Genomic DNA, 26,171 nt, shown 5'->3' on the forward strand with positions numbered 1-26,171 from the left:
CTGCCTGCCTGCCTGCCTGCCTGCCTGCCTGCCTGCCTGCCTGCCTGCCTGCCTGCCTGCCTGCCTGCCTGCCTGCCTGCCTGCCTGCCTGCCTGCCTGCCTGCCTGCCTGCCTGCCTGCCTGCCTGCCTGCCTGCCTGCCTGCCTGCCTGCCTGCCTGCCTGCCTGCCTGCCTGCTTGCCTGTCGGTGTGCCCGTCTGCTTGCCTGCCTGTTTGTCTGTCTGCTTGCCTGTCTTCCTATCGGTCTGTCGATGTAATAAAATCCTCTAGGGCCCAGTGTGTTCAAAATGACTTTGCGTTTGGTGTGGACGGTTGGATTATTTGTGGTGGGGTGGGGAATGGGCAAATTCCCTAAGAAATATCGAGCAGGTGCTTCAGACTATTAAAGGGGTACGGAGTAAATTAATTGCCTTTGGAAAGATATCGGGAAAACATGAAAACAACTTCCTGTAAAGCTGCAAGAGGATGAGAAAAATGTCGAGAAGCTGAACAAAATGATAGGTGTGCTTTTTTTGTAACGTAATCTTTACTGCTGTTCTTTTCTAGAGAAAGCTTGAAGTCTGGTTGTAACTACACAAATAACGACGCTGAGATGTACACACGAAGCGCAAGGCGAAAACTTCAACTAAAAGAAGACAAGTTTCTCGTGGACACCCTTATGATTAATTCTCTGGCTTTCGTTTCACTCGGCACTGTTTTAGTCTTTTCTTTAGTAATGTGACCAGTATCTAAAATCTCTGCAAAATCGCTTTGAGTGCCCGGTCAAATTCTCCTATCTTGTGAGCTGTATTAACACAAGTAATGAGAATGTGTATGTTAATACCAAGGTTCAAAGGGTTTTAAATCATCAGATTCCTAAACTGGTACCGTAAAAACCCTGTGGAGGCCAGTCAAAAAAATTTGATAGTTTTTGAAACGGTCACAATGCACGCAAGTCATGAATGTCCGCATTCATGTTAATTTTTATAAAGGTGTAATGATAAAAGGTAGAGAAGATGGGGAAAGGGGGTGATTTCTGACCATGTAAACCTCGATTTTAAATTGAAGCTGGAACTGAAGACTTAGCGTCAGACATGGAGAAGGGTACAACTAGGTGTTAAATGATTTTAAGTATTTGCACAACTGTAGAGTTCTGTGGAGGGATATTTTCGGATTATGAGATTCAGATAAACAGATCGCACCCGATATAGCATAGCAACATCATCCTTGTATCGTAATTTCTACTATATGTATCTGTTAGTTGTGCTCCTCAACTTTTAATAAACCGGAAAGCAAGGAGCGTTTTTCAGAGTCGATGCCTCTGTTGTATTAATAACCATATTAAACGAAAGATTCAGTAAGGTTTGCGCGAACGGAACAGAAAGTAGGTTACTAGACATGGGAAAATGCGTGTGTGTTGTGACGTTACAACATGGCGGCTGAAATTCCTTTATTTGGAAGTTAAAGATGATCAAAATGGGGGCGGTTCAACTTGCTGGGAATAATTATCTTTTTTCAGGCTTTTTTCTCAGCAATTATGTAAAACATTATTTCTAAAGGTTTCCATTCTCCCTTGAGAGTTTTCCTCGGTAAAAAAATCGCCGAAGGTATTCAAGAAAGTGAAAATATAAAAAAAAGGATGAAATAAAAATAAACAAGAATGGTTGAGGCTGGTGAGGATTGACAGGGATCTTGAAAAGTTTTCAAGATTCGTCATACGTGAAGTAACTTCTCGACCTCTCAAGAGACTAAATCATAATCTAGAACCCAGATCTCCCACAGGCAAGCGTCAAACAGAGAGAAGTCTGGGTACGAAATTAACAAAATCATAAACTGAGACAGAGACAAGTATCGTTAAACGCGGCATGGTTTCACCAGTTGTTTTCGCTTGTGGTCTGCGCTGGGATGTGAACACTTTATAGCCTCCTGCTGTCGTACCATCTGAACTTGAGACTATATAGACTGTGTCAGAAGCAATTTCTCGTCTTAGTCCACAAGCAAGACGAAGATCTTGCAGTCTTCATCAGACAACGATGCATACGAAAAAAGTAAACAAGCCAAACAATCTACTATGACCGCAATCAGCGGTGTTGTCAGTCAAACGTAGTCTTGTTTTGCCAGTGTTGTTTATGATTTTGATTTTCTAAACCAGAGGGCTGGAGCGGAACAACTTGGTTGGGGAGTCGGCAGGGAAAATAGTGAGTTCATTTGTTCCGGGGCTCTGTGGTCAAGGGCTTTTGGCACGCGTAACAGAAAAGACTTCATCACACAAAAATCTGAACATCAGCCATGACACTATTACATCATTGATATCACTTCCGATTGACGTCAGGAGGCGTAATCACCATGCGTGACTGATATAGAAACCAACAAACGATAACGAGATATAAAGCGAACTCGATTTGAGAACTTGCAGTTTTATAAAATTATATTTGAAAATCCTTTTTTTCTTCCTATTTTAGGCTGACAGTTCGAGAAAAGTCGAGTAAATTTGAATATCGTTTGCCATTGTATTCTTGATGTCAGTTGCTATCCAAATTGAAAATGGGATTCTAGATCTGATATTTAACGGAAAACATTTATCAGTCACGCATCTTGTGTTCTCAAATTCGTCTAATTTTTCCTGCCTTCCATGTCGACGTCGATTTTCGACGTCAATTTTTATCTATCCTCAGAACTATCTTAGCCAAACTGGAAACATTTTTTACACTAGCTTCAGCGCGGCTTACCGTCCAAGTTGAGGTTTGTTTGTTTCTGGACCATTGAAAGGCAAGTCTAGCGTTGCGGAACATGACACATTCACTGAGCGTGTTCACTTGATCACTTGGCTTAAGTGTTCAAGGAATTTAACGTTAAGATCAACTAAAATTACTCGGCCATGGAATTTCTGAATATTTGATCTGTGCCAGTCTGCCCGGGGAGTCGATCGAAAGATTCCTCTGCTTTGTCGCCCTTGTTGTATGTACATAATGTCTGTTGGCCGATTGTGTGCGCGCTAAAATGCTTGGATTCTCTGGCAAGCTTGCAAGGAAATAGGTATGTGTTAGATTTGAAGCTTTCAATCAGGCATTTTTGCACTGTTTTAAATGTAGCACGCAGAGAAAAAATCTTTCACGTTTTACGCCCACCTTTTTGTAAAAATTCGGTAACTCTAACAGGTTCAAGCTAATTTCAACGTCTACAGATAACTTAATCCTCCTCCCTTGAATAACACACGACATCACTGAACTCCAGATGTATTTATAAGTCAAGACGTTTAAGGAGCAACAGAACTGATACTAGTAAATACCAACCGGTATTTCATGGCTGGTACCTCACTCCGAGTATATAATCAAGGATATGATATCACCAGGGGCCCACTCCAGGATGTGATAACATCATGCAAATCTTGACGTGTTTTTATAACTTTGTTTCACAATTTACAACTCCAAACCATGTTGATTTATAGTTTTGAATTGTTTAGCTATACTACTGCCCTGTGGGAGATTTTTCGCAGTATATCTCGTGGGGAAAATATCACCCAAGCCGTGACCATACCACGAGTCTTTAAGTCTACAATACTCAGTAGTCTTGCTGATCGTTGATCATATTCTTAACCTTTATCTGATTGTTATAAAACAACTCTAATCTATCTATAATCCTAATGGCACGCTTTCCACATATGCTTCACAGCTTCAGTACTGTGTGTGCGTGAGATTTAAAGTACACATTTCAATTTAAGTGTATACGATTGTTCAATCGTTCAATTTGTTTATTTTCCATTTCAACTCCCTCTTTAGTAATTTACCCAAACCAACGTTAACTGAAGATATAGGAGAGAGAAAATATAAGGGAAATAGATAGAGGAGAGGGAAAATATATATATCTTTGCGGTGAATCCGTATCTGGAGCGATCAAACGCGTTAGAAGACACTCGAAATTCGCCATTCCATTTCCTGTAGTTTTCTCGCTGTGCTGGTACCTGCGTCTCGGATCAGTTACGGTTGGGTTTGCTTTACATTGAAGGTGAATTGTTCTTCACCTAAGCTATGAGTTTATTTTATTTTTAACAGCTCGCACACAAGGAAGGTTGTAGATAGACGGTTTATTTTTGCAAGTCGTTCCTATGGGTGGCTCGTTTTTAATGACTTCTCAGTTTTCAAACTATGGAAACAGTTCAAATAGTAAACCGGTGATGACGGAAAATTCAAATAGCATTAAAAATGTTAGTTATGGAAAATACTTTGCAATCACGGCTCTGAGCGGTACAGCGGCAAAATTGCCCGCGCATGCACCCGGCTGCTTAAAGGAGCTCAGTCACAGTATTTTGAGTTATTTTGGCCACATACAAAATTACCTTTAAATGGTAGGAAACCTGAAAATAACAGTTTAATAAGATAGAAAAACACCAAAGAGATAATAATAAACCATAAAGGAAGAAGGATGACCAAGGATGGAGAAGATTAATTAACACGGATTACAAACGACGAATTTGAAAAATTTAGGCTAAACTTTTCAATATGCGCAAACCGTGACGTAGGTCCTTTGAGCGAGGATGTTCTCATTCTCCTCCCAGAGCCTCCCTTTCTTTCGGTCATCAACGACATTTTAAAACGAGTAACACTAGGTACGAGAGTGGTGCGTTCTATACAGCATTGGTTTGAAAGCTTGCCGTTACTTGTTCGTTACTTAAAAGTTGGAGTAGTTACCGATAACTGGTGTATTTCGAAAGACTTACCAAAATCTCTGTTAACGTGCAAAATAGACCGATTGCATGAATGTAGCCAGATTATAATAACGATGCTGTACGTAATCAAGAAAACCTTACCCTCGCACTGATAAGAGAAATCCTTTGTGAAGAGGATAAGGCTTTCTGACATAATTTTATTCAAATTCCGCACCATTTGCAACCTACTTATAACTTCTCTTGCTTCATTCTTAAGCAATGGAATTTTATTTTTGCCCTACCTTCTAGTTCTTAGGAGTGATGAACGCGTAATGTCTCCTAACAATTGGATACGTTTTCAAGCTCAAATGTAATGAGAATAACGTTTTTATTATATGAAGTGTAGGACGTATATTCCATGCTGTGTGTATCACAGACACCGCAACACTGAAGCTGCCTCGATGGGGACTGTAAATTAAATAGCGTCATTCTGCGACACAAAAGTTATTCTAACAATCCATTGAAAAGAAGCTTTAAAATGGCAGAACGGAAGAAAAACTGAACATAAGCGAAATGCGAAGAGCGGCATACCGAACTGGAATCGGTTACGAAAGGAGTGACTTTAAGCTTTCTATCTGCCGGCTCGAGAAAAAGAAAGTTAAAAAATAAACCTAAAAACAGTTGTGTGAAGGCATGGACTGTGATGCTCTGGAATTCTCTGTTTGTTTTGGAGCTGGTATTTCGTCATAAGATCCTGAATATTTCATTCTGATTTTTAAGAGTGGATATTGTCATTAAAGAACAAAAACTGACATAATTAAAATCTTGACCACTTTTACCCTATAACGTAAGATAGTTTTAATCTTATTCCCCCTTGTTTAGGTCTTCAAATTTTGCAACTACGACTAACGATGGAAGTGGAGCCAATAATTCTAGTGAACTTAAAGCCAAATAAAGTCTGGTAGCAGCAACGACAAGTAGGCTTCGGAGGAGAGGCACATTATCAGCAATTTTACCTCAGCCACTCCTCCCGCTGTGAGGCCCAGTATGAGCGAGAGCGTCAAAGTCATTGTTCGCTGTCGGCCATTGAATGAAAAAGAGCGCGAAATGAAGACGCGATTTGTCATTGAAACAAACTCTTCACTGCAACAGTGCAGCATAAGGAGGCCTGGTGACGACCCAAAGCTATCAAAAACTTTTACGTTCGATGGAGTTTACGGAATTTCAAGCAGCACTGAGAAAATCTACTCAGAAATTGTTCGTCCGATTGTGAAAGGCGTTCTTGATGGATACAATGGCACGGTTTTTGTCTACGGTCAAACGTCTTGCGGAAAGACGTTTACAATGGAAGGCATTGAAAGTCCATCCGCCCAAAACGGGATCATTCCTCGATGCTGTGAGCACATTTTGAGCGCCATCCGCCAGAGGAGCTTGGATCAGCACTCGAAATACCTCCTACGCGTTTCATACCTTGAAATATACAACGAAGAAATCCGAGATCTACTTGTGAAGGATTGTAGGTACAAACCTGAAATCAAGGAACACCCAGATAAAGGCATCTACGTTAAAGGTCTTTCGAGTATTACTGTGGACAGTTACGCGGATATGCAGGAAATTTTCGACTCAGGAGGAAAGAATCGATCTGTCGGCGCGACTGCATTGAATTCAGATTCCTCTCGATCACATTCGATTTTTACTGTGGATCTTGAGGCGTGCGTTCGTTCACGCCAAGGAGAGAATGAGATATATAGAACAGGAAAACTCAACCTGGTCGATCTGGCCGGAAGTGAACGCCAAAGTAAATCTGGTTGTACCGGTGAACGATTTAAGGAATCAACCAAGATAAACTTGTCTTTGTCTGTCCTTGGAAATGTCATTTCTGCGCTAGTCGATGGCAAATCTAAGCATGTTCCGTATCGCGACTCAAAGCTCACGAGGCTACTGCAAGATTCTTTAGGAGGAAACTCCAAGACCTTAATGGTGGCTTGCATTAGCCCTGGGGAGAACAATTATGAAGAAACATTAAGCACGCTTAGGTACGCAAAGCGTGCAAAAGACATCAAGAACAAACCAAAGATCAACGAAGATCCAAAAGACACGATCATAAAACGATATCACGACGAGATCCAGCAGCTTAAGAAAATTATTGCCAAGGAGATTCCAGTTTCGAGGCAGCTAGCGACTGAGCTTAAAGGTGAGTCCTTGTCGGTCTATTTTGTCATCTTGGATCAGAGCCCAAAGAGTTCAAAGTTCAAGTATGGCTGTAAATAAAACTCAATAGGACATTTCCGAGTTGCCTTTTGCCTCTGTTCCAAAACGAGTCTTCGTGCAAAGCCATTCATAAGAAAATGTGCTTCGCCTACAGGTTTGTTTTTATGTAAATCAAACTCATCCTTACATGAAGGGTTTTGCACAAGGACTCATTTTGAAACTGAGGCACAAGGTAACTTGGAAATGGCCTATTGCTTACCATTTGACGGCAGGGACTGGTTAGGAAGACCGTTGAATAATGATAACGGTTTTTCCAAAATCAGCAAACCAACCGAATGGGTCGGATGAATCGATATTGACGTTCCGTTTCGTTGAAAACTCGCTGAAATATCTAGAGAAACAATAAAATAAACAGTTATCTTGTCAGGACACCTCCCATCCAAGTGTAATCAAAATAGGAATAAAGCCAAATCTGAAGACAGAATTCAAATGATTTAAAAGTCAGATACCAGGCACTCCTGTTTATACTCTCCTGGCCTAGGTAGTGCTCTTAACAGACGACAAATAGACAAGGTCTCACTATTACCTGGGAATGGAATAGATCCACTAAACAATGGTTGAAACAAGTAGAAAATACGAGCAGAAATGCTGTTACGCTTGGTTACAGTTTATCTACTTAATTGTCGGGGCCTTTGGAGATATCAGTTTTACTCTGTATACAATCTATACACCGAATGAGAAACCCTGGTTAAAGAAAGCTATCTATCTATCTTCTTCGTTATACTTGTTAATCGTGGAACCTATTCCTAGTGTACATTCCCAGTGTAACCTAAACGACCGTGATCTACGGCGGCACTTCAGACAACAGTTCTGTTTCACAACTCTTTGGCTTCTTTTTATAGAAATCACTGAAGAAACAAGAACCAGATCATTAAGCTATTGCCAGACCATAACACAGAGACGCGAAACGAATCAATCAAGTCATCTAAGTGTGAAGGAATATCAGTCGAGTCTTTGTGAAACACAAAGGCTTCACACGAACGCTTGTCACGAGACAACGACGTTGAAGAGAGAGCTCGATGAACTTAAAACTCAGCTTCAGATTCAGCAGAGGAGGCTTGAATACGAGGCGAGGAAAACTGTCCTTGAGGAACATAAAACCGCATTAATGCTACTAAGAGGCCGAAGAACCGCAGACGGATGCAGCGAGTCCGAAATCGGTAAAGCTTCTAGTGTAAACAAAGGTGAAATGCAATCTCGAGCGCACGATTCGCCGGAAGTTGTAGCATTTAGAGAATATTCACCGGAAGTGTCGCCACCGGAAGTGTCGTCACGAGAAGCGACAAACTTGTCCGGTTACATAAATACAGAGTCAGAAAATTCGGCATTAAACTTGGACAACGTGAAAATGAGAGTGACGCCAGAAACAGAATTGACGTCAGAAACGGAAATAAATTCAACACCCGAAGTACCTGTCATGATCTCTGTCGCAACTTCAACTAACGATTTACACTTACTGGAAGCAGATGTTGAATTGGATGAGGAAGAACCGAGAGGAGAGTGGAACATTCGAGAAAACATCCTATATCGAGAAGAAGCCGAGGGACGGTCTAGAAGCGTATCACCATACACTGCAGAGAAGAAGAGCTATGCTAAGGTGGAAGCCTCCGAGAGCGAAGTCATTTACCAGCTGGATGAAGAGGTAAGGAGAATACTCATTTAATTTTGTCTTGTGATCGATACATTGGGGGAAAGCAAAGATGACCAGTGATTGGTGGGTTTCACTTGAAATTTGACAGCAACTACAACAATAACAACAACACGATCTATTAGTACCACATGAAAGAAAAAACATTTATACGATATCTATCAGTTGACACTTACAAATTGGGTACTTGCTGCCAAAAATAACTGGATGTGAATAGACTTGTTGGGCAGGTAACATTTGGATTTAAAAAGTGCGTCGGTCTTCAGTAAGGTTAATATATCAGTAAAGTAACTGTAATTAATAGTGTTAATAATAGTACATGTATTTGGACCGAGAGGAGTACAACAGCCCCTTTCACGGTTACCTTTGCTCATTTGCATTACAGTAAAATCTAGCATGTATGTGACGCAATTTCGGGCTATTTTGTAGTTTTAGCCCGAAATTGCCTCGCATCCACGTTGGATTACATTGTAATGCAAATGAGAAAAATTAACCGTGAAAAGGGCTAATGGGGAGTAATCTGGAGAAATCGGACCAGCGGGCAGCGCGAGGCCGATTTGAATCACGAGCACGGTTTTTCCCTGAATTGTGCGACACAAGGTGCAATTACTAATTAATTGTATCAGTAACAAATTTCGAGATTAAGAAGTCTGTTAAGAACCTTTTTTGAGCGAAAAAGTCAGAGATGTTTTCCATAATTTGTGAAATACTTTAGGGAACATAAAAAGAAAGCCACTTTTTTGGTATGACTATACAGGTATTAAATTAATATGGTTGGGTCCTCGAATAGTTTTTTCAGCAAGGTATAATTTTACAATAAATATTAACGATATGAAACGACGTTTCGATGTTATCTTGATTATAATTGTTAAGTAATGACGTGTCCGTCCTTTCTTTCGTGACCTTTGTCGCTGGTTTTCTTTCAGGGTCCTGTTAGCATAGGATTATGCTGCCTTTGTCCCGAGATTTCTTTCTTCGGTGAAAGGTTCCAATTTTATCAGCACAGACGTCTTGAGGAGTTTTTGCGACGGAAACAAAAATTACCTTAAAGGAGCAAGTTCGTCATTTGTGATACGTTTTAACCATATCAGTTCTTTTTCCTTTTTGTTTTACTATTTCTTATTTAGGTTTTTTTTTTACACTGGTAACCTTTTATTAACAGGTTTTCCCTCGATTTGAACATAACTTTGTACTTTGTACATCGCACAAAATTACTTAACAGACGGTGGCATAGCCGCTTTGAAGAATCAGACCAGGCGAAAATAATTGTCGTTTACAGCATAATTCAAAACTTTGAAAAAAATAAAACAGTTTAGCAAGATTATAGTGTTGTTTGATTCGGTTCCAGAATTGTCTTCGAAATACAAAAAAAAACTAATGCGAGATATCTTTGTAGTTTAGCTTTTGGCGCAGAATAAGTTTGTCATGTTGAATTCTTTCCCCAGAGCCACCTGACCCTCATAGCCGGGGGAGCCTTGGCACGAACCTTTTCCTAGTGCCAAGCCCATGTAGGCCAAGAGAAACAGGTGGCCCTGAGGACTATATTACTTGCAAAAATTTTCGGATGATTTCAATTTCAGACAAAAAAATTGTCCGAAAATAAAACAGTCCGAAATTTTTAAGCATCCGAAATATTTACAGTGCAACATGACACTTTGAAGCTCCAATGCTCTTAGTTTCCTTTATGCCGGGCTTTATGGAGCGAACTCTAGTTGAGACACTGCTGAACATGCGTTAAGGCTTGATAGAATTTTTTTGTCGTTGGTGTATTCGTAAAACCTTCAGGGTTCAGTAAAACTATCATTTCCATCGATGTCGTTTCAGTCTAATTCGAGTTTTGTAGGCGTAAATTTGCTTTAGCTTTGTTTCAGCAAAGTTTCCGAAATTGTTGTCCGAAATTTGTCCGAAATGAGATCAAAAGTGTCCGAAAATTTAGCGCCCGCATTAAAACGCCCGAAATTGTTTGCAAGTAATGTAGTTTATGCTTGTGTTACATGTAAAGTTCAACAATGTTTCTGAACACGCGTAGATAGAGTAGCCGACATTTTTTTTCGTATATTTTGCGGTCTAGTCAAGCCACAATAGGCCCAATATTTCCAAAATCTTGGGGTAAATGGTAAACAAACTCCGTCTCCCCAGCCTCCTCCGTCTGCCTAACCAAAAACAAAATTAACATTAGTGTTACTGGTGCTCTGAATTTTTCGTGCAAGCTAATTTTCCAAAGGCTATTACTAGTTTTGACAGCTCTACTGAGTACCTAATCTATCACATTCAAGGGACATGTCACAACACAACACATCAAGGAACTGCCAAAACATCTCAAATTGCACAAAACTAAGCATAGAGTCTAAGTTGCGCTAGCCTTTAGTGGGCAATATTCATGAACATTGTCTAAATGAGCACACTGTGACTGGCAATGAAAGATTCGCTCCCATTTTCCACCATCAAAATACGATATTTGCATTTGGTAAAAATCAAACGGTTTCAGTTGACTGAGTTTTTTCCTCTTAGAAAGGGTTAAAGCCCTTTTTCGGATCATTAAACAGAATGGGCTCAGCCTATCAGGAATGATTTTAACATTATAATGGTTTGTAATGACGCAAGGTCTGTTGTTTTGAAACACAACTAGCTTCAAATCTGCACAACAGACCACAACAGACCACAACATTTTAACAGTTAGGATATTTCAGATGGAAGCCCAGCAGATCCCTGCGAGTGTTAACAGCAGCGAGGATGTCTTCATTCCACAGGAAAAGTTCTACGGACCGTGTGACATCACTTTGCTGGTAAAAGATGGCATTGTCAAAGCCCACAAGAAAAATTTGTCAAAATCAAGCGACTTCTTTGAGAGTCTGCTAAACTCCAATATGAGAGAGAGGAACGAAGGAATAGTAAGGTTTGAAACGCTAAGCAAGGCCGATTTGGGAGATGTCCTGGAGTTTATTTACACCGGTAGCGTTGACATTTTATCCGAAAACCAGGCTAAGGAAATCATTGCGATAGCTGACTATATGCTGATCCAGCAATTAAAATATCTCGCTGGGAGATTCTTAGCAAACAAGTTAAATGTTTTCAATTGCATTCCGACGTACTATTTTGCACAAAGATTTCAATGCAAAGAACTCTTTTCGGACACCTGGAAATTCATCGTTGGAAATTTCACCGCTGTAGCGAAAACGAAAGAGTTTCTGGACTTGGCAGTCGAGAATGTTGAAATTTGGATTTCAAGCGACGAAATAAATGTTAGCGCCGAGGAAGACGTATTCAAGATCCTTTTAACTTGGATCGATCACGACAAAAGCGAGCGAAAGAAGTGTTTCGAAACCCTATTCAACCACCTGCGCCTTCCTTTCGTGACGCGTGACTACCTTCACAGAGATATCATGACAAATGATCTTGTGAGAGTTAATGAAAGATGTCTAGATCTTGTTGAGCAGACTTTAGAAATGGTTGACTCTAAAAACTACGACAATCTCTCTATCAGCCCCAGAAAGTCGCTTGAGATCCCTGTTATACTAGTCTGCGAGCACAATTTAGAAGATCAACTGCTCTGTTATTTCCCACGTGACAACAGCTGGTGTAAATTGCGTGAGACTAGCCCGTTGTGTGACCAAGTAATATCTTGTCATGGTAAACTGTATTTCTTATCAAAAAGTGAGTATAAACTGTTGCGCTATGATTCTTTTTCTAACCGCTGGAGCTCGTTATCATATAAAGGAGGAAAAGATATCCAGCAACTCTTTGTTAGAAATGATGATGAAATTTACGCTTATGCGACGGAAAATTCCACGTCTTGCCCTGGCTGTGTTGCACTACGCTGTAGTGGAACAGAAGACGGCGTCGTAGGAAGCTCTCGCTGTGGGAAGAAGCATTTTTCCCATTTCATGAAGTATAAAGCTGAAACAAACTTTTGGGAAGAGATTTCGTCATTTGACGTGGGATCTAGAGAAGGAATTTGCATCGTAGCCGAAGACAGCTTCATCTATTTTGTTGGTGGCAGACGATCCAACATGCAGCTGAAAGATGCAGACAGGTATGACCTTGACAAAACCAAGTGGGACAAGATACCTGACATGCAGAAAGCCAGACAATGGGCTTACGGTGCTGTCGCACACGGGAGACTTTTTATCACGGATAATGGCAGATCTTACCATGAGGAGAGAACATGTGAGGTTTACCTCGAAACAACAAATGAGTGGCAATTCATAGCAAGCTTGAGGATCCCACGCACCCGACAGGGCTGCATGATGTGTGTCGATGGCAAATTGTATGTACTAAACGATTGTGTTTGGTCTGTGAGTGGAACAAGAGGAAAGATTGAGTGTTATGACCCAGACAAGGATGAATGGCGGGAACAAACTGAGATACCCCTCAAACGAGTCACGTATGCATGGTATCTCTTAAACTCTTGTTCAATGAGAGTGTTTAAGGGAGGTTACCTTCATTGGCCACGCCCGTCAGGGTGCTGTCTCGAGCACAGTAAAACCTGTAATACTTTAGTCTAAGTGGTAGTCATTTCCTCTTTCAGCGATCAAGATGGCTGCAAGAAGGCTATCACGTACCTTGAAAAGAATTTGTCATTCTGAGATTTTTTTAGAAGTCTGACTTCCTTCATTCAATGCTTACAATTTTACTTTTTCTTGGCGTGACAAGGAAAACCAGCAGTAGCTGTTATTGCAGTTGAGTCTGCGGTCAAATATTCCTTTGTTTTACAAGGCGTGCAAACGAGGCGAGAGGGTCAATACAATGCAGTATTGACCCTTTCGCGTCGTTTGTGTGTCAAGACGCTGATAACTGCAATAACAGCTATTGTAGTAGATAGAAAAAAATGAGTATATCTTTTTGTCGAGGATCAAGGGTCGAGGGTCCTATGTCGAGGGTCGAGGGTAATATTTTTTTATTAAATGGCACGGGTTATTTTCTGAGGTTTTGTTGTTTTTTTTTACTTTTTGCGGTAGGCTCGATTTCCGCCGCTCAATCGAGTCCGGTCTATATGTTCCTCCCCGACTTGGTTAAATGTCTGCTAACATGATCGCACTTCAATTCATATCACAAACGTCTTTGCTACAGCGAGAAAGATAATTGATTTAGTCTGCTCGATTCAGGATCAAAGATGGAGGATCGAGGATCGAGGTTCGGGGATCGGGTATCAGTCATTTATAAATGGTTAAATAAATAAATAAATAAATAAATAAATAAGTAGATAAATAAATAATAAATCAATATTAAAGATAACAATTACTATGACTTCTTGCAATGTAATAAAACCAGTACAAATTATACTTGCACTTGTTAGTCTTCTTAGTTATTTTCACACGTTCAACTCGTCGGGGGAATGAGAAACGCGCAGCGTCACAATGAACGCTGAAAACTGACAGCTAAGTTGGGCATTTACCGATGAAAGTTCAATAGACCTTATCACGGTTTTCGGCGCCATCTTGACGGCTAGGTTTAGTTCATTTTTCTAATTTTCCGTACATTTGTCTATAAATTTGGCTGACGCGTTCGCTGGAAAAAAAATTACATGCAAATGTATTGAAAATTAGAAAAATTAACTGAGCGCCCTCTAGCCAAGCTAGAACAATACAATCTTCTACCTAGTATTTTAACGTCGCGATTCACAGATTGTGTAAAATTCAATTTTGGAAAAAGTTATTTGTTATCGGATTCCCATACAAACACTGTAATTTCTGACCGCTTTGCCTACCCGTCAAGATGGCGTCGAAAACCGTGATATGTAGACTATTTAAGCTCGTAAACAACAAAACAACAAAACAACAAACAACGCCGATAGCAGCAGGGCTATTCAAGGGTGCTGTGTTTTACGGAGTAAATTTCACCATCAAGATCAACTCGTCCTCGTCGTCAACAGAAGGACATAAACCACAAACGTATTAACGAATAAAACGCATATGTGACTGTTCAGACGAAGAAGACAGTCCACCTTTGACATAGAAAGAGTCGGCTTCGTTGAAAAGCTAAGTACTTATCTTTTTTCGAGCTTTTCCTCCTCTTTATTCAGTATATTTCTTGAATGAATACTTACGAAAAACTAATTCGTTGTTCCAAAATCTCATGCTGTAAGCTTAGTTAATTCAAATCAGCATTTTATTTTACTATTTCAAGCCTTGATTTAACTTGTAAGGCACTTTTTTTCTAAGTTATTTAGCAAGCTTTCAAAACCACATGGATACTTGTAAAAGCGATTTAATAAATCATCTTAAATTTCAAGAAAATCTCAGGTTGTTTATGATAAACAAACTTCATCATGGAAAGTGCTGACGTACGATATTTACGCACGAGTTCGTTTTCACAAAACGAACGAACGAGGCTTTGCTATATGTGGTATTGGTGTAGGCTCGATTACCAGCCGCTGTTTGGGAAAAGAGCCCGCGCTCCTCCCCCGAACTCGAGAAAGCGGCGGAAATCGAGCCTGGTAATCAGGTAATGTAGCCTGCGAACGCAGACGTATTTCCGGCTGTCGCTTGTCTCCGCCGAAAATAACGTCTACGAACGCGAGCCAGGAAACGATTTCTGTGACGTAGGAATTTTAAGCCAATCACAGTTTAGCTCAAGTAGCCCCAGAACTACTGCGCGAGGTATTCGCTCCGAGGAGCACTCGAGTTTCATTCTATCATGGAATCTGATTGGCCAAAGAGAAACAAAAGTCATTACGTCACAGAAATCGTTTCCTGGCTCGGGTTCGCAGACGTTATTTTCGGCAGAGACAAGCGACAGCCGGAAATACGTCTGCGTTCGCAGGCTACAGGTAATGGTGCTACTCTCTTATTTTTCATGGGGCTTGGTGCACGGACGTACGAACGGACAGTCACGTGACAAGCAAACTGTTTGAGATCGATGGGTTACCAAATTTTCTAAGGTATGGGACCCCGCTCGCGGGCTTTCGGCGCGCAGGAGCTCCGCTATTAGTCTATCTCGATCGGAAATGGTGCAAAAACGTTTTGAATGGCCGTTTTGAACCAAAGCATGAAACAAAATTTGCTTCATGTAAGGAGGAACAAAGTGTGCCTATTTTCCTTTCTTTGAGGCAAACCGCTGGCAAACGAGACTGAGCACACATTCACGCGGGGCACTCTGGGTAGTAGAAAAGATGAAGGATGTTGCTGAATGCACGAGCGTTTCATTACTGGACCCCTCGATCAAATTGAAGCCCGCGTTGCTAGTAAACAGCGGATAATTTTGAAGGAAATCTGCTGACCAAAATTGTGGGGGCTTCGAAGGAATGTGTAACATGTGAAATTCGATCTCTTCGTTCATGTGGCTTGCGTGGTGTTTGTTTTTGTCACTTTTGCGAACAAGGTTAGTTAATGGCACTGTTTTCTTTAGGGCAAAACGTATTATCGTTTTGGTTTTTGTTCCTGTAGGGTTTTTTATCTTCCTTCTACCTCCCGAAAGCAAAGTTTTCAATCGGCAAAGTGGCCTTTTCAGCGAGAAGCGACGTACGTTCGATGAGTGTTTTGGTTTAGTGCCGTGAATGATACCTCTAGTTCTAATCAGTTGCCACAGGCCGATTTCGTGTTTCAGAGTTGTTTTGCCTCAGCCAGAGTACATTCGTGGACTTTAAACTTGCTATCCGGCCCTTCTAGTCGAAAGGATGGCTACGAGTGTGGATTCGTTCGAAGAAAGCTTTGGCTATCTGCGTCACCGGAACCACTCAAACTACAGCCCTCGATCTCTTCGACAAGGGATGTTTGCCACCAATTTCTGCTGTCGGGTGAAAGAACACATTTTGGTATGGAGTTAACGCCTATTTAAACCTTCTTTGAATGAAAGCTTATTTTAGTAGTGGGGAAAAGGATGACAGCCTAGCGCGAAAGGTGGTCAGGTTTGCGATGTCAACAACAGGCGCCGGTGAAGCCTCCGAATGTTTGATATTATAGCGGAGAATCGAGACAGTTGCCACAGGTGAGTTTTGACATTTCTGTTTTGGTAACTAATCGTATTATTTAAATAAATAAAACATGAATGAACAGACGCCCCGTGAGTCCCACTGGGTCCACTTAAAGATTGATCAATGTCGAGATTGTTGAGGAAAAGCATGCATAGCTTACTCGAAGAAAGCATCCTTCATAATTTCTTTGATTTACCTTTACCGTTCTAATTGCTGTATATATCAATCGTTAAGTAATGCAATGTGTTTAAAGATTCTTTGTGTAATAGTTTTTGAATTCTAGAAATAGAATCCATTCGAACTAGACGAACTAATATACACGCCGTTTTGCAGAAGTGTACAAAAAGCGCGGGAACTTTCCTGTCGCCGCGCCGCGCGGGCACTCTTATTTTCTGATCCGGGTAAACCTCTTCCGGTCGTCGAAGATGCCGAAGCGAAGGTATCGTTTAAATTTGTTTTCGATTATAAATGAAACTTTTGGTAGTAGTAAACAATTTGTGTTTTCCACCTTCTTAAGAAATCCATACTTTCGCCGACCGGCCAAATTCGGTAAGCCAAAGGGCGTCGTTTTCGACGAAAATGAAGTTGAAAGGTACAAACTTGATCTGCATTTAAATTTTTTGTTTCGTAAGGTTACTGATTGAAACCAAACTTTATTGGTTAAATTTGATTATTTGGTCGTAAAATTTATCTTAGAACCCCAGAGGAAGAGGAGCGTGAACTTCAGGAAGAGTTGCGGAGGGAGGAGCTGAAGGCGAGACTGGAGAGAGAGAGAGAAAAAAAACTGTCAAAAAAAAAGAAAATCAATTTGTAAAAAAGAAAAATTTGTTTTTCTGTGCCTTTTTAGACCTTGCATTAGACCAGAATGTGTACCTTAATTACCTTTTGTTTAAGTTCATTAATATTTTTTTACATGTGACATATCTTCTAAAACCAGCTTGATGTGTGTTTTCTTGGTTCCAGTCAGCAATGACAACGATGGATGCTTCATGCATGGCTCAGTTTAAAGTTACTTAATATCCACTAAGAATTGTGTATTTTAAAAAACAAAGGCAAATTAAATTTGATCCAAAGGTAGATTGAACAAGAACAGATATACATGTACTTTGTACTTAGTCACTGACCATTTTGTTATTGGCTTCTGATAAAGTCGTGAACTTTTTTATTTGTGAGGAATGGTTACCTTCCGTTCTTTCCAAGGAAGTTGGCAACTGAGAAAATTGGCAGCTAAAACAGTTCTGCATCAGACAGTTAGCCAGGATAGTAAATTTTGCCTGCTTTTCTTATGGTTTTCTACGGAAATAGTTCGGGGGCTAAACAGGTGGTACACTATATGATAGTTGCTATTTACTGGCTAAGGGTCTGTCTGTTTGGTGAAAAATATTATTGTGACTGAGTCAGAGGTTACAGTGTTTCACTTCACAGACCACTCTAAGCTGGTAAAAAACAATTTTCGTTTTTCCTCTTTCTCGATATTGTTGTCCTGTTCAAAAAAACACATCGGCTGCACGTTACCTTGACTGTGGTCAGAGATAGGAAAATCTGGACTTTGTAAAGAACCAATATCTGATTGCAGTATCTTTTACCCTGCCCTCTTGAAAAAAAAAAACTTTATTTTACCCATTATGAAAAAATGAAGAATTATTTAAAATATGCAACTGCATTACATGTACCATTAAATTAAACCACAATTTTAGTATAATGTACTTTTAATCAGTTGTACATTGAGTGATGTTCTTACTTTTGTTCACATGGATCGATTAGCAATGAACTTGCTAACAAGTTAACAATACAGTGTACATTAACAAAATTCACTGTTATGGAAATCAACCACATTGGTATGTAGAAAATTAATGTTCTCTACCAGATCTTTAGGCATACAGCCAACATCTTTGTAATAATTGGTTTCACTGAAACCAAATTAAGCCTCCCACTGTAGGTACTAGCTCAATTAATGGCAATCTGTAACTCATGGCCACAAACAAATTGAATTCTATCTGCATAGCATTGACTTTAATAATTTAAAGCTTCACAGAAGTTCCTCAATTCAAACTGAAAACTTTCCAGACTACAGAAAGGCAAACCTTCCAGCATGAAACTTGCTGCTCATCACACATGCAAGAATCGTGATTTTGAAAAGTTGTTCCTAACATGTATATCTGGTGCAACTGTAAATTGATCGCCGCATCGACATGTTTACACATACTCCAGCTAGACAAAAACTGCCCTGAAGCCCTTTTGTTCCCTCCTATATTTTCTCTTTTAGTTCAATTTCAGGTGAAATGTAAATTACCTAATTACAATATTTTTAACCTCAGCAAACCCAACAAACTCTATAGTTGTCTAGTTAAATACATGTATCTAAATTGTCTTTTTTTGTCAATTTTGCATTTTTATTAATACACTTTGTTTGGTACCCTGAAATTTATTTTGGATATTTGTAGTATTGGTTTCATTCTCTCTCTCATCAAGAACCAATGACAATGGTTATGCCAGATTTTCAGGGGTCAACAAAATTTGTGATAGGAAATGTGAAAGTGGCATATTATTTAAATAATATTTTGTTGTCAAAGAGTTTTAATTAAGGGCCCATTTTCTTCCTTTGTGGTGGCATGGTGTTCTCATGCTTAGTGTGCTTGCCTCCGCATTGAGCAATCCAGGTTTGAGCTTGGCTAGTGACTATGTGTTTTGTTGGGTTAACTCTCACACAGAGAGATCCTCGCCCATGTGTATAAATAGGTACCAGAGAATTTAATGCTTGGCGGTAGCGCAGTTCAAAAGAGAAACAAACAACCATGTTACATCAAGGATGAAAATGGGCCATTAAGTTTGACACTACAAACAGTTGTGATTGTTCTTATTCTTCATGAAGAACTAGCTTGCCCTGGTTTCTCTTTCTAGGCTTGTTGAAGTTGGTCAACGTAGATTGGCTTTGGAGCCACTGACTTTTGGCCACCAGTGCCAGGCGATCACAGGTGTTCTGTGTTGTTGCGTACATCCTGTCGAGCTTGTTGACCACTGGGTGGATGCTTTCTGAGCAGTGCTCCGCTTCCATTCCAACAGTCCCCATTAAGATGGCTTTCTCAGGAACGTGGAATGTGAGAACATGGAATTTCCTAAGCAGGTTGGTTTTAGGGAAGTTTATTGGAAACCAGTGGCCAAAGCTAGCACATCTTGCTCCCAGAATAGCAACTTCATGAGGGCACAGAGGAGTACTTGCTGAGTAAAGTTTGAAACATTGGGACAATTTGGTGAGCAGAGTTGATATTTTGCTCATAAGTTTGTGGTCGCTAAAGACCTGCTTTTCCCCATGTTTGAGTTTGATTTCAATTGGCTTGAAGATGTGAACAATTTGTTTGATGTGAATGGATTGTAGAATTTTTGCAACGTCATTGCCAACCAAAGCGCCCTTGTGATAAATCTGACGCTTCAAGTTCATTTCATCCAAAGTGTTATCAAATTTTGTTTAGAAAGGCCCCTTCATGACGTTGATTTTCTGATTGATGTGTGCCAGTTCATCTTGGGCTGCCTTGAACTGTTGCTGATGTTGTCTACCTTTTTCCTGCTGCTTATCCCTGGTTCTTCTAAGTTCTCTTGCCTTTTCCCTAGCCTTCACTGCCTCCACTGTGTGATTTGTAAACCTGTTAAGTTGAAATAAATATATTTGTGGTCCTTAATTCAGACATTGTTTGACTTTCACATGCAGTGCATAAGAATTTTATTTTAACAATCATTCATAGCAGAGACCCAGATTTTAAGGTCTGTCTTAAAATACTCTGAGTATGATTTCTAAGAAGTTCAAAGATTGGAACAAAAGTTTTAGTACATCCTTTTTTGATGCAATTCTTTTATGAAGCAACCTTATTTTAGACTCGTATTTAAGTGGGGCATATTTGGGCGGATGAGGTAATGGGTTCCTGTACACTCCTGAGCTGAATATTCATTGTGAAGCAGAGATCATGCAAAAATGATGTAAGAAGGGTATTGAATACATGTAGCATGCAATATGAACCTCCCAAGCTACAGGTGTGTGAGGTAGTTTTATTGTTTTAGAACTTTATACAACCTACAGGTATTTTAACAAATCTGGTTTTCTTGTTCTGGGAAATACAAATGTAGCCCTATCGATTGCAACACCAAAGTTTTTTTAGTTTTATTTTCCTTTTTGAAATTCTAGTTAAGCTTTGTACTTCCCTATAAACCTATATAGATTTTTGAAACTGCATATTGTTTTTCAGATATCATTTGGAGTGACCTTAGTACCTTCTGCCTTCCTTTTGATGGAATGCTGCTGTTTCATTTAAAAATGACTGAAGAACATCTTCTGCATTACTAATAGCTTCATTAATTTCTTCCAACTGCTGATGCTGTTAAAGGCACTCAAGGTTCAAGGTTTCTCTTCTTTGGAATGCTTCTGCCAGTTCTGGGCATGCCTCTCCATCTGCCTCTTTAATGGTCTTGTCTAAAACAAGAGCTTCATTTTCAACAATTTCTAATGCCTGCTTTCCAAGACCAAGAGATAGATGGAGGGGCATGCATGACACAGACTCAATGACAGGTCCAGATGCTTGGAAGATTGGTTTGGACTCACAGTTATGACATCGGTTTGCTTTAGCTTTGACTGAACCACCATTTACTAAATCTTCGTTATCGGATGACATTGATTCAAAGCTGCGAGGAGAAAACTGTTTTATGCGATTGCCATTGGAGGTACTATTCAAAATCCAGGGTGTGTGTGGCTTGCCCTTCTCGAGATCTTTAATTGTGGCATGACAGTAGTTGCAGAAGTACGTGCCATTTGGACCTGTTAGACCTAAAAGCCTTGCAATAAATTCCCAGTCTCCTCCCAAACTCAGCCAGCATTTAGTAATACAGCACTCCATTCTTGTACCATCAGAACTCTGCAAAGTGGATGTTTCACACGTTGAACCAGTTATTTTTTTGCAATAGAAACAGTGTTCACTACAATGGTCACTCTGGGGATTTTGGATAAGTTGCTGGAGCTCCATTGGCCAATTTTGCATCCCTTTGATTTCAGAAACTTGTTTCTCATTTGCTTTGGTACAGGTACTTGCACATTTTGGTAGATCCACCTTTAAGTTCAGTTCTGATACATTAGCCAAGACTTTTTGTGTCGCCTCAATGATTGGACCAAAAACCTCTTTTATGCACTCGTAATTGTCTTTGTCCCCTTCAAAAATTGCTAAAAGGCGAGCAGTATGAACCGAGTGTTGCTCCCTGCAGTTGAGAAGTTGCAATAACAATTTGGTGGATTTTCCTCCCTTGTCACCGGAGAGAAGTGCCCATAAAACATTTTCAGGAATGTTGCTTTTCTTCATAAGGAGACCACTTTCATTCAGTTCAGCCACAGTTTTGGTAATTACATCAGAGATGTTTGTCACTCGAACAAAGGACACTTTCTTCCCAGAAGAACTTTCAAAACTTCCACATTCATATTGAAATTCCATGGACTTCAAGTGGCTGCGAATTTTCCTCTCTGAACCAAATATGTCATATCCTACAGATTAATGAAAGAGCAGACCTATGAGAGGGTTTATATGCTTAGGTGAATTTATAGAATCAACAGCAATTTGTCAGTTTGGTGTCTTGACAGTGTACCGGATCCCTGGTAAGAAGTCTTAACTATTGTTTCTGTGAAAAAGTGCATATCCAGTTCTAGCCCTTCCACTCCAAAATCTGAACTTGTCCTGAAAATTTGGTGTTATGTCAAGACTATATACCCTGGCTGGTTTTCTTTTTTTCAATTCTCTATACCTGCCTACATGGCATTGTAAAATTGTTAAAGAGAATAATTTAATATACTTATTTCTCCTGGGAGTGAAACGATTTAAAGCAAACATAAGTACATGTATATTGGAAGAGCCCATTTTTTTTTCTACTTTCAGGAAACATATTATTTGTACTGTACTTGTGCTTGTCATTATCTTTTTATATGAGTTTTGTACACTACCTGCATTAGGTTTACCTTGACATCGCACCTATATTAAACAATTAGATTATGAGCTCGAGATTTCTATCGCATGATAGTCAATGGGCCAAAGGCCGAGCCAACTATCACACATAGAAATCGAGAGTGAATACATGTAATCTAATTGTTTTAGTATAAATCTACTAGTTGTTCAAAACTTTATCCAAGTCCTCTTCAGAGACACTCCAAAAATGTCAAGAAGCGGCCGTCATTTTGAAACAAGGGTGCACTGCTATGCTACTCACTCTATCACAGAATATATAGTGAGTAGCATAGCCAATCAGAGAACAGCATTCATGATAGAACACTGGTAGATTTATACTAATAGTTTTTAGGTAGTGTACAATGTAGATAAAGTTACTTTGCTTTTCTCACTTCTGTATTGGCATTGTTGAAATAGCAATGAATGATGTACATGCCTGTTTAAATGATGTTAGATAGATAAAGTGTGTTGTTTGTATACAACTATGCTTACCAAGTGCTTCTTTGAAGGTTCTTTTAATCATTTTCAACATTTCCATGGGCATGTGAGTCTTAAGTTCTGCAACCTAAAAAATGAAAGCTGCTTTTAATTTATTAGAGACATGGCCTTTGTGTATAACAAGTTTTGCTTTTGAAGTCAGTGACTTTTGTCTAGATTCTGCAGGTGATGTATTTTATAAACTGATTGACAGAACTTTTGATTGTCTCATGCACTAGTGCCATATTGTTATTCTATTTTTTTTATTGATATAATAAATTATTGATTATACATAATGTAAATTTAATCATGAGAGTGTAGATTTTACCTGGTTCAAAGTGAATGACTGTATGATGTTTACTCCACCTTGCTTAAATGAATTGATGAACTGTTGTTGTTTTCGGCGAATAGAAATGGCTGTCTGGTGAATTACATCATTTTCTGCTGTACTTGTACATGTACTTGGTGATGACAAATTTTCTGCAAGTTTTTCGATGACCTGGCTTCTCTTTTTCAATGTACTGGCAGATGCACTTGAGCTACCTATTTGTGGCTGACTAACTCTAAGTAACTTCATTGGTTTCCCTCTCTCTTGATGGGCATACACAAAGCCGTCTTGACTTTGCCCAGTCTTCTTTTTGAGAATGCTCAAAAATACCTTTTGGAGGTAAACAAATTTTGGATTAACAATCATAATGATTTTATGTAATAAAGACATGTAGCTATATTGGGTTTGTGAGAATTGCTCACTTAACGTTTGATAGCTTTTTTTTTTTTGGCTGAAAATATTTTTCAACAGATGGCACAATGCCAAGTCCAATGTTTAGATATTGTGTAGCTTCTGCCTAGATTCACTTTATTGATTTGCTCTTCCTTACATTATCAGCATGATTTCTCACTAAGATTGTATCACTCATTTTTAGATAGCTCCTGTTGAATTTTCAACATTTCCTGTACATGTGTATGATGTCAAACGAGTACATTCTGTCCCATGGGGTAATTCTTTGTTTTGTTGGGGAAGACTGAAGTTGTGTGGTGTGCGGACCGCCGAGGAAACAGTAAGAACCAATATTATCCGTGTTTCCATCAATAAGTTCTCATTTCTGTACATAAAAGCTTCAGAAGCTGTTCATGAATCCCAGTTTGGGGATGTGACGTGGATTTCTTTATCAAACATTTGAGTTAAGGCCTATTTTGATAACATTTCGACTTCGTTTGTTGATAGACAAAATGTCCGCGCGTGAAACTTCGTCCATATCTTTTAAAACAAGCATTTCTAACAGAAGCTTGACACCCAGATTACCCTCTATGGAGAGTCTAATGAACGGAGTAACAAGGCCAGATGCCTTCCTTCTTTTAGTTTCTCACAAATTTGAGATAACGTATATGTAAGAATTGAAATAATTTGACGGTAGCTATCCGCAACAAAGTCGATGACGCATATCCTGTCCACAAAATACCTATAAAACCAATTTTTACCCCAGCAACTTATCTGTCTCAACTGTGGACTTGGGTATTACAATATCATTCAGTTCAATTGTACAATATTAAAAGGTTGTGTGATTTATATGCTGTAGCCGCTCTGCGTGCAATAGACTGATGAAATTTAATTTACCTGCTCTTGTAGTTTGGTGACTGGCGTTCTTGGATCTTGATCATTCTGGAGTGATTGAAGCCTTGCTTTTAGGTTGCTTAAGCGATGTTGGGCAACTTGGTTTTCCTCCAAAAGTTTTATTTCCTTTGAAGCGAGCTCTTTAGCACGGTCGGAAATCGCCGCATGATGACCTTCCCACGAGCGTTTAGACTTGAAGAGAACTTTGTAAGAAAGAAAAGAGTTGGAAAGAACTGTTTCGTCGAGATCACTCAGCTGTTCGGGGAAGTCGCGTCTTAACAAGAGTTTCCAGAGGATGTTGAACTGGCAAATTTGATTTGCATAGCTGCAAGTCTGTCGCAGCCTCGAAACGTCTGACACGCTGAGAAACCCAGCGATAAACAAAAACAAGTCTTCGGGCAAAGTCACAAGAAGCGATAACTCATGGGAAGGCGAAGTGCTTCGCAGTAACGCAGTCTTGCGATTTTTCCGAGCTACTGTCGATTTGTTAATACAGGGTTGTCCTCTTGAATTAACTGAAACGAAATATTTGCTGGCGTTTGTTGGGCATTCACGCCACCGAGTTAAATTTCGTCTACACGAAGCACATAGGTCCTCCTGGCTTTCAATTTCTTCGACGTTGAAGCATTTACGTACATCTTCGACGATTTCCTCAGAAATACGGAACCAACGGGAAGTTGTTTTGCTGTTACAAACGTAACATTTCCGTGAAGACATTTCACCACGCAAGTTTCCCAAACAAAACAATTAATGGGCTTTAAAGTTAAAAATAACCCCTTGATTTTATTTGCAACATTCGTCACGCTAACAAATTTCCCGCCAAAAGGCGCGCCTGGCATTTTGTGCGTGCGCATAGTTTTTTACATTTTCATGCTGCCATACAAAAGAACAGACCGCCGTCTTTAAGCTGCCCGGGCGGAACGCTCGTGAATGGCGCGGGAGATTTTAAAAATCAAGTAAGGTCAGTTCAGTTGACCAAATTTGTTGCTAAATGTTTAGTTTACGGTGAACTGGAGGTAACTTTGCCAGGTCGCTACACTGTAGCTGCTGTCGTCTACTGCAAGGTTTGTTTCACTTGACATGAACGTTTTGCAACGCTCGTTTTGGGAAAGCAATGAAAAGCAAATGGATGCAAATGGATGCAACGTGCGATGTGTTTCAATAAGGTAAGCTCATAAATGTTTTAATTGTGTGCGTTATGGTCATAAACTAGTGGAAACCCGTTACTTATGTTAAATAGACTGCTTCATTCCTTTTGAAAATGATGTTCTCTTGGTCAACCGTTGACCAGTTGGTACCTAAACGTGGCCAAACTAACCTCAATGAAACGCAAACTTTAGTTTCAAGTCAAGTATCCATCATACCTCTGTCATTAGAAGGTAGATATTTGTTTTGCCAGTTATTGATTTCTTTTGCAAAATTCCTAGTCGCCTTCCTTCATTTTGTTGTAGTTTCTGGCATTTGGGTGGATTTGCAAAACATTCTCCCCTGCATTTGAGCGTGTTTGTCGTCCATTGTACAATGACTGAGGGATATTGCATTATCTAATAATATTTTTATTAAGCAACAGTTTTATTGCCACCAGTAAATTTGGGTATCAACCTTAATGACAAATTTATGCAGGATTTGTGATGTTTTCTACTTGAGGTTTCTGCT

General features: G+C 39.7%; 5 protein-coding genes and 1 long non-coding RNA gene across 7 annotated transcripts in view; 4 read left to right on the top strand and 2 right to left on the bottom strand.

The window, feature by feature from the left end:
* LOC145500197 (nck-associated protein 1 homolog) overlaps positions 1–1,285 on the top strand; it is a 29,767-nt gene extending 28,482 nt beyond the window's left edge. The window contains exon 38 of the mRNA XM_081479715.1: positions 546–1,285. Coding sequence (XP_081335841.1) covers positions 546–569 — 24 coding nt within the window. The 3' untranslated portion in view covers positions 570–1,285. The remainder of the gene's footprint in view (positions 1–545) is intronic.
* A 1,373-nt stretch (positions 1,286–2,658) lies between these two features.
* LOC145500427 (kinesin-like protein KIF17) lies at positions 2,659–9,600 on the top strand. 2 transcript variants are annotated; one of them, XM_081479945.1, is made up of 4 exons: positions 2,659–3,014; positions 5,506–6,817; positions 7,737–8,536; positions 9,469–9,600. In XM_081479945.1, the coding sequence occupies exons 2-4, from the start codon at positions 5,671–5,673 to the stop codon at positions 9,589–9,591; spliced, it is 2,070 nt and encodes a 689-aa protein (XP_081336071.1). In that variant the 5' UTR covers positions 2,659–3,014; positions 5,506–5,670; the 3' UTR covers positions 9,592–9,600. The 2 variants fall into 2 exon arrangements, with proteins under 2 accessions (XP_081336071.1, XP_081336072.1); XM_081479946.1 differs by lacking the exon at positions 2,659–3,014 and having other exon boundaries at positions 4,983–6,817.
* A 1,632-nt stretch (positions 9,601–11,232) lies between these two features.
* Positions 11,233–13,047, top strand: LOC145501747 (kelch-like protein 23). Its single transcript, XM_081481145.1, has one exon. The coding sequence runs from the start codon at positions 11,233–11,235 to the stop codon at positions 13,045–13,047; it is 1,815 nt and encodes a 604-aa protein (XP_081337271.1).
* Positions 13,048–19,311: 6,264 nt separating this feature from the next.
* LOC145499387 (uncharacterized) lies at positions 19,312–20,805 on the bottom strand. Its single transcript, XM_081478906.1, has 2 exons — positions 20,718–20,805; positions 19,312–20,095 (listed from the first exon to the last, which is right to left on the bottom strand). Exon 2 carries the CDS (start codon positions 19,891–19,893, stop codon positions 19,312–19,314), a length of 582 nt encoding a protein of 193 aa, XP_081335032.1. The 5' UTR covers positions 19,894–20,095; positions 20,718–20,805.
* On the top strand, positions 19,617–21,750 carry LOC145499388 (uncharacterized). Its single transcript, XR_014050926.1, has 3 exons — positions 19,617–19,705; positions 20,693–20,814; positions 21,665–21,750. It is a non-coding gene; the product is annotated as an uncharacterized LOC145499388 (long non-coding RNA).
* LOC145499386 (uncharacterized) lies at positions 20,821–25,441 on the bottom strand. The gene is made up of 4 exons (XM_081478905.1): positions 24,519–25,441; positions 23,232–23,561; positions 22,919–22,991; positions 20,821–21,972 (listed from the first exon to the last, which is right to left on the bottom strand). The coding sequence occupies exons 1-4, from the start codon at positions 25,230–25,232 to the stop codon at positions 20,825–20,827; spliced, it is 2,265 nt and encodes a 754-aa protein (XP_081335031.1). The 5' UTR covers positions 25,233–25,441; the 3' UTR covers positions 20,821–20,824.
* Between the last annotated feature and the right edge of the window lie 730 nt (positions 25,442–26,171).

This window comes from Orbicella franksi, chromosome 10 (assembly GCF_964199315.1).
Source record: "Orbicella franksi chromosome 10, jaOrbFran1.1, whole genome shotgun sequence".
Lineage (NCBI taxonomy): Eukaryota > Metazoa > Cnidaria > Anthozoa > Scleractinia > Merulinidae > Orbicella > Orbicella franksi.

Excerpts from the sequence above, each read along its gene's own strand:
- LOC145500427 (XM_081479945.1), top strand. The coding sequence starts at position 5,671 with ATGAGCGAGAGCGTCAAAGTCATTGTTCGCTGTCGGCCATTGAATGAA. Across the intron at positions 6,818-7,736 it reads GCTAGCGACTGAGCTTAAAG|AAATCACTGAAGAAACAAGA; the intron begins GTGAGTCCTTGT and ends TTCTTTTTATAG. Across the intron at positions 8,537-9,468 it reads TTTACCAGCTGGATGAAGAG|GGTCCTGTTAGCATAGGATT; the intron begins GTAAGGAGAATA and ends GTTTTCTTTCAG.
- LOC145499387 (XM_081478906.1), bottom strand. The coding sequence starts at position 19,893 with ATGAACTTGAAGCGTCAGATTTATCACAAGGGCGCTTTGGTTGGCAAT.
- LOC145501747 (XM_081481145.1), top strand. The coding sequence starts at position 11,233 with ATGGAAGCCCAGCAGATCCCTGCGAGTGTTAACAGCAGCGAGGATGTC.
- LOC145499386 (XM_081478905.1), bottom strand. The coding sequence starts at position 25,232 with ATGTCTTCACGGAAATGTTACGTTTGTAACAGCAAAACAACTTCCCGT. Across the intron at positions 23,562-24,518 it reads TCACCAAACTACAAGAGCAG|GTATTTTTGAGCATTCTCAA; the intron begins GTAAATTAAATT and ends TACCTCCAAAAG. Across the intron at positions 22,992-23,231 it reads AGTCATTCACTTTGAACCAG|GTTGCAGAACTTAAGACTCA; the intron begins GTAAAATCTACA and ends TTCATTTTTTAG.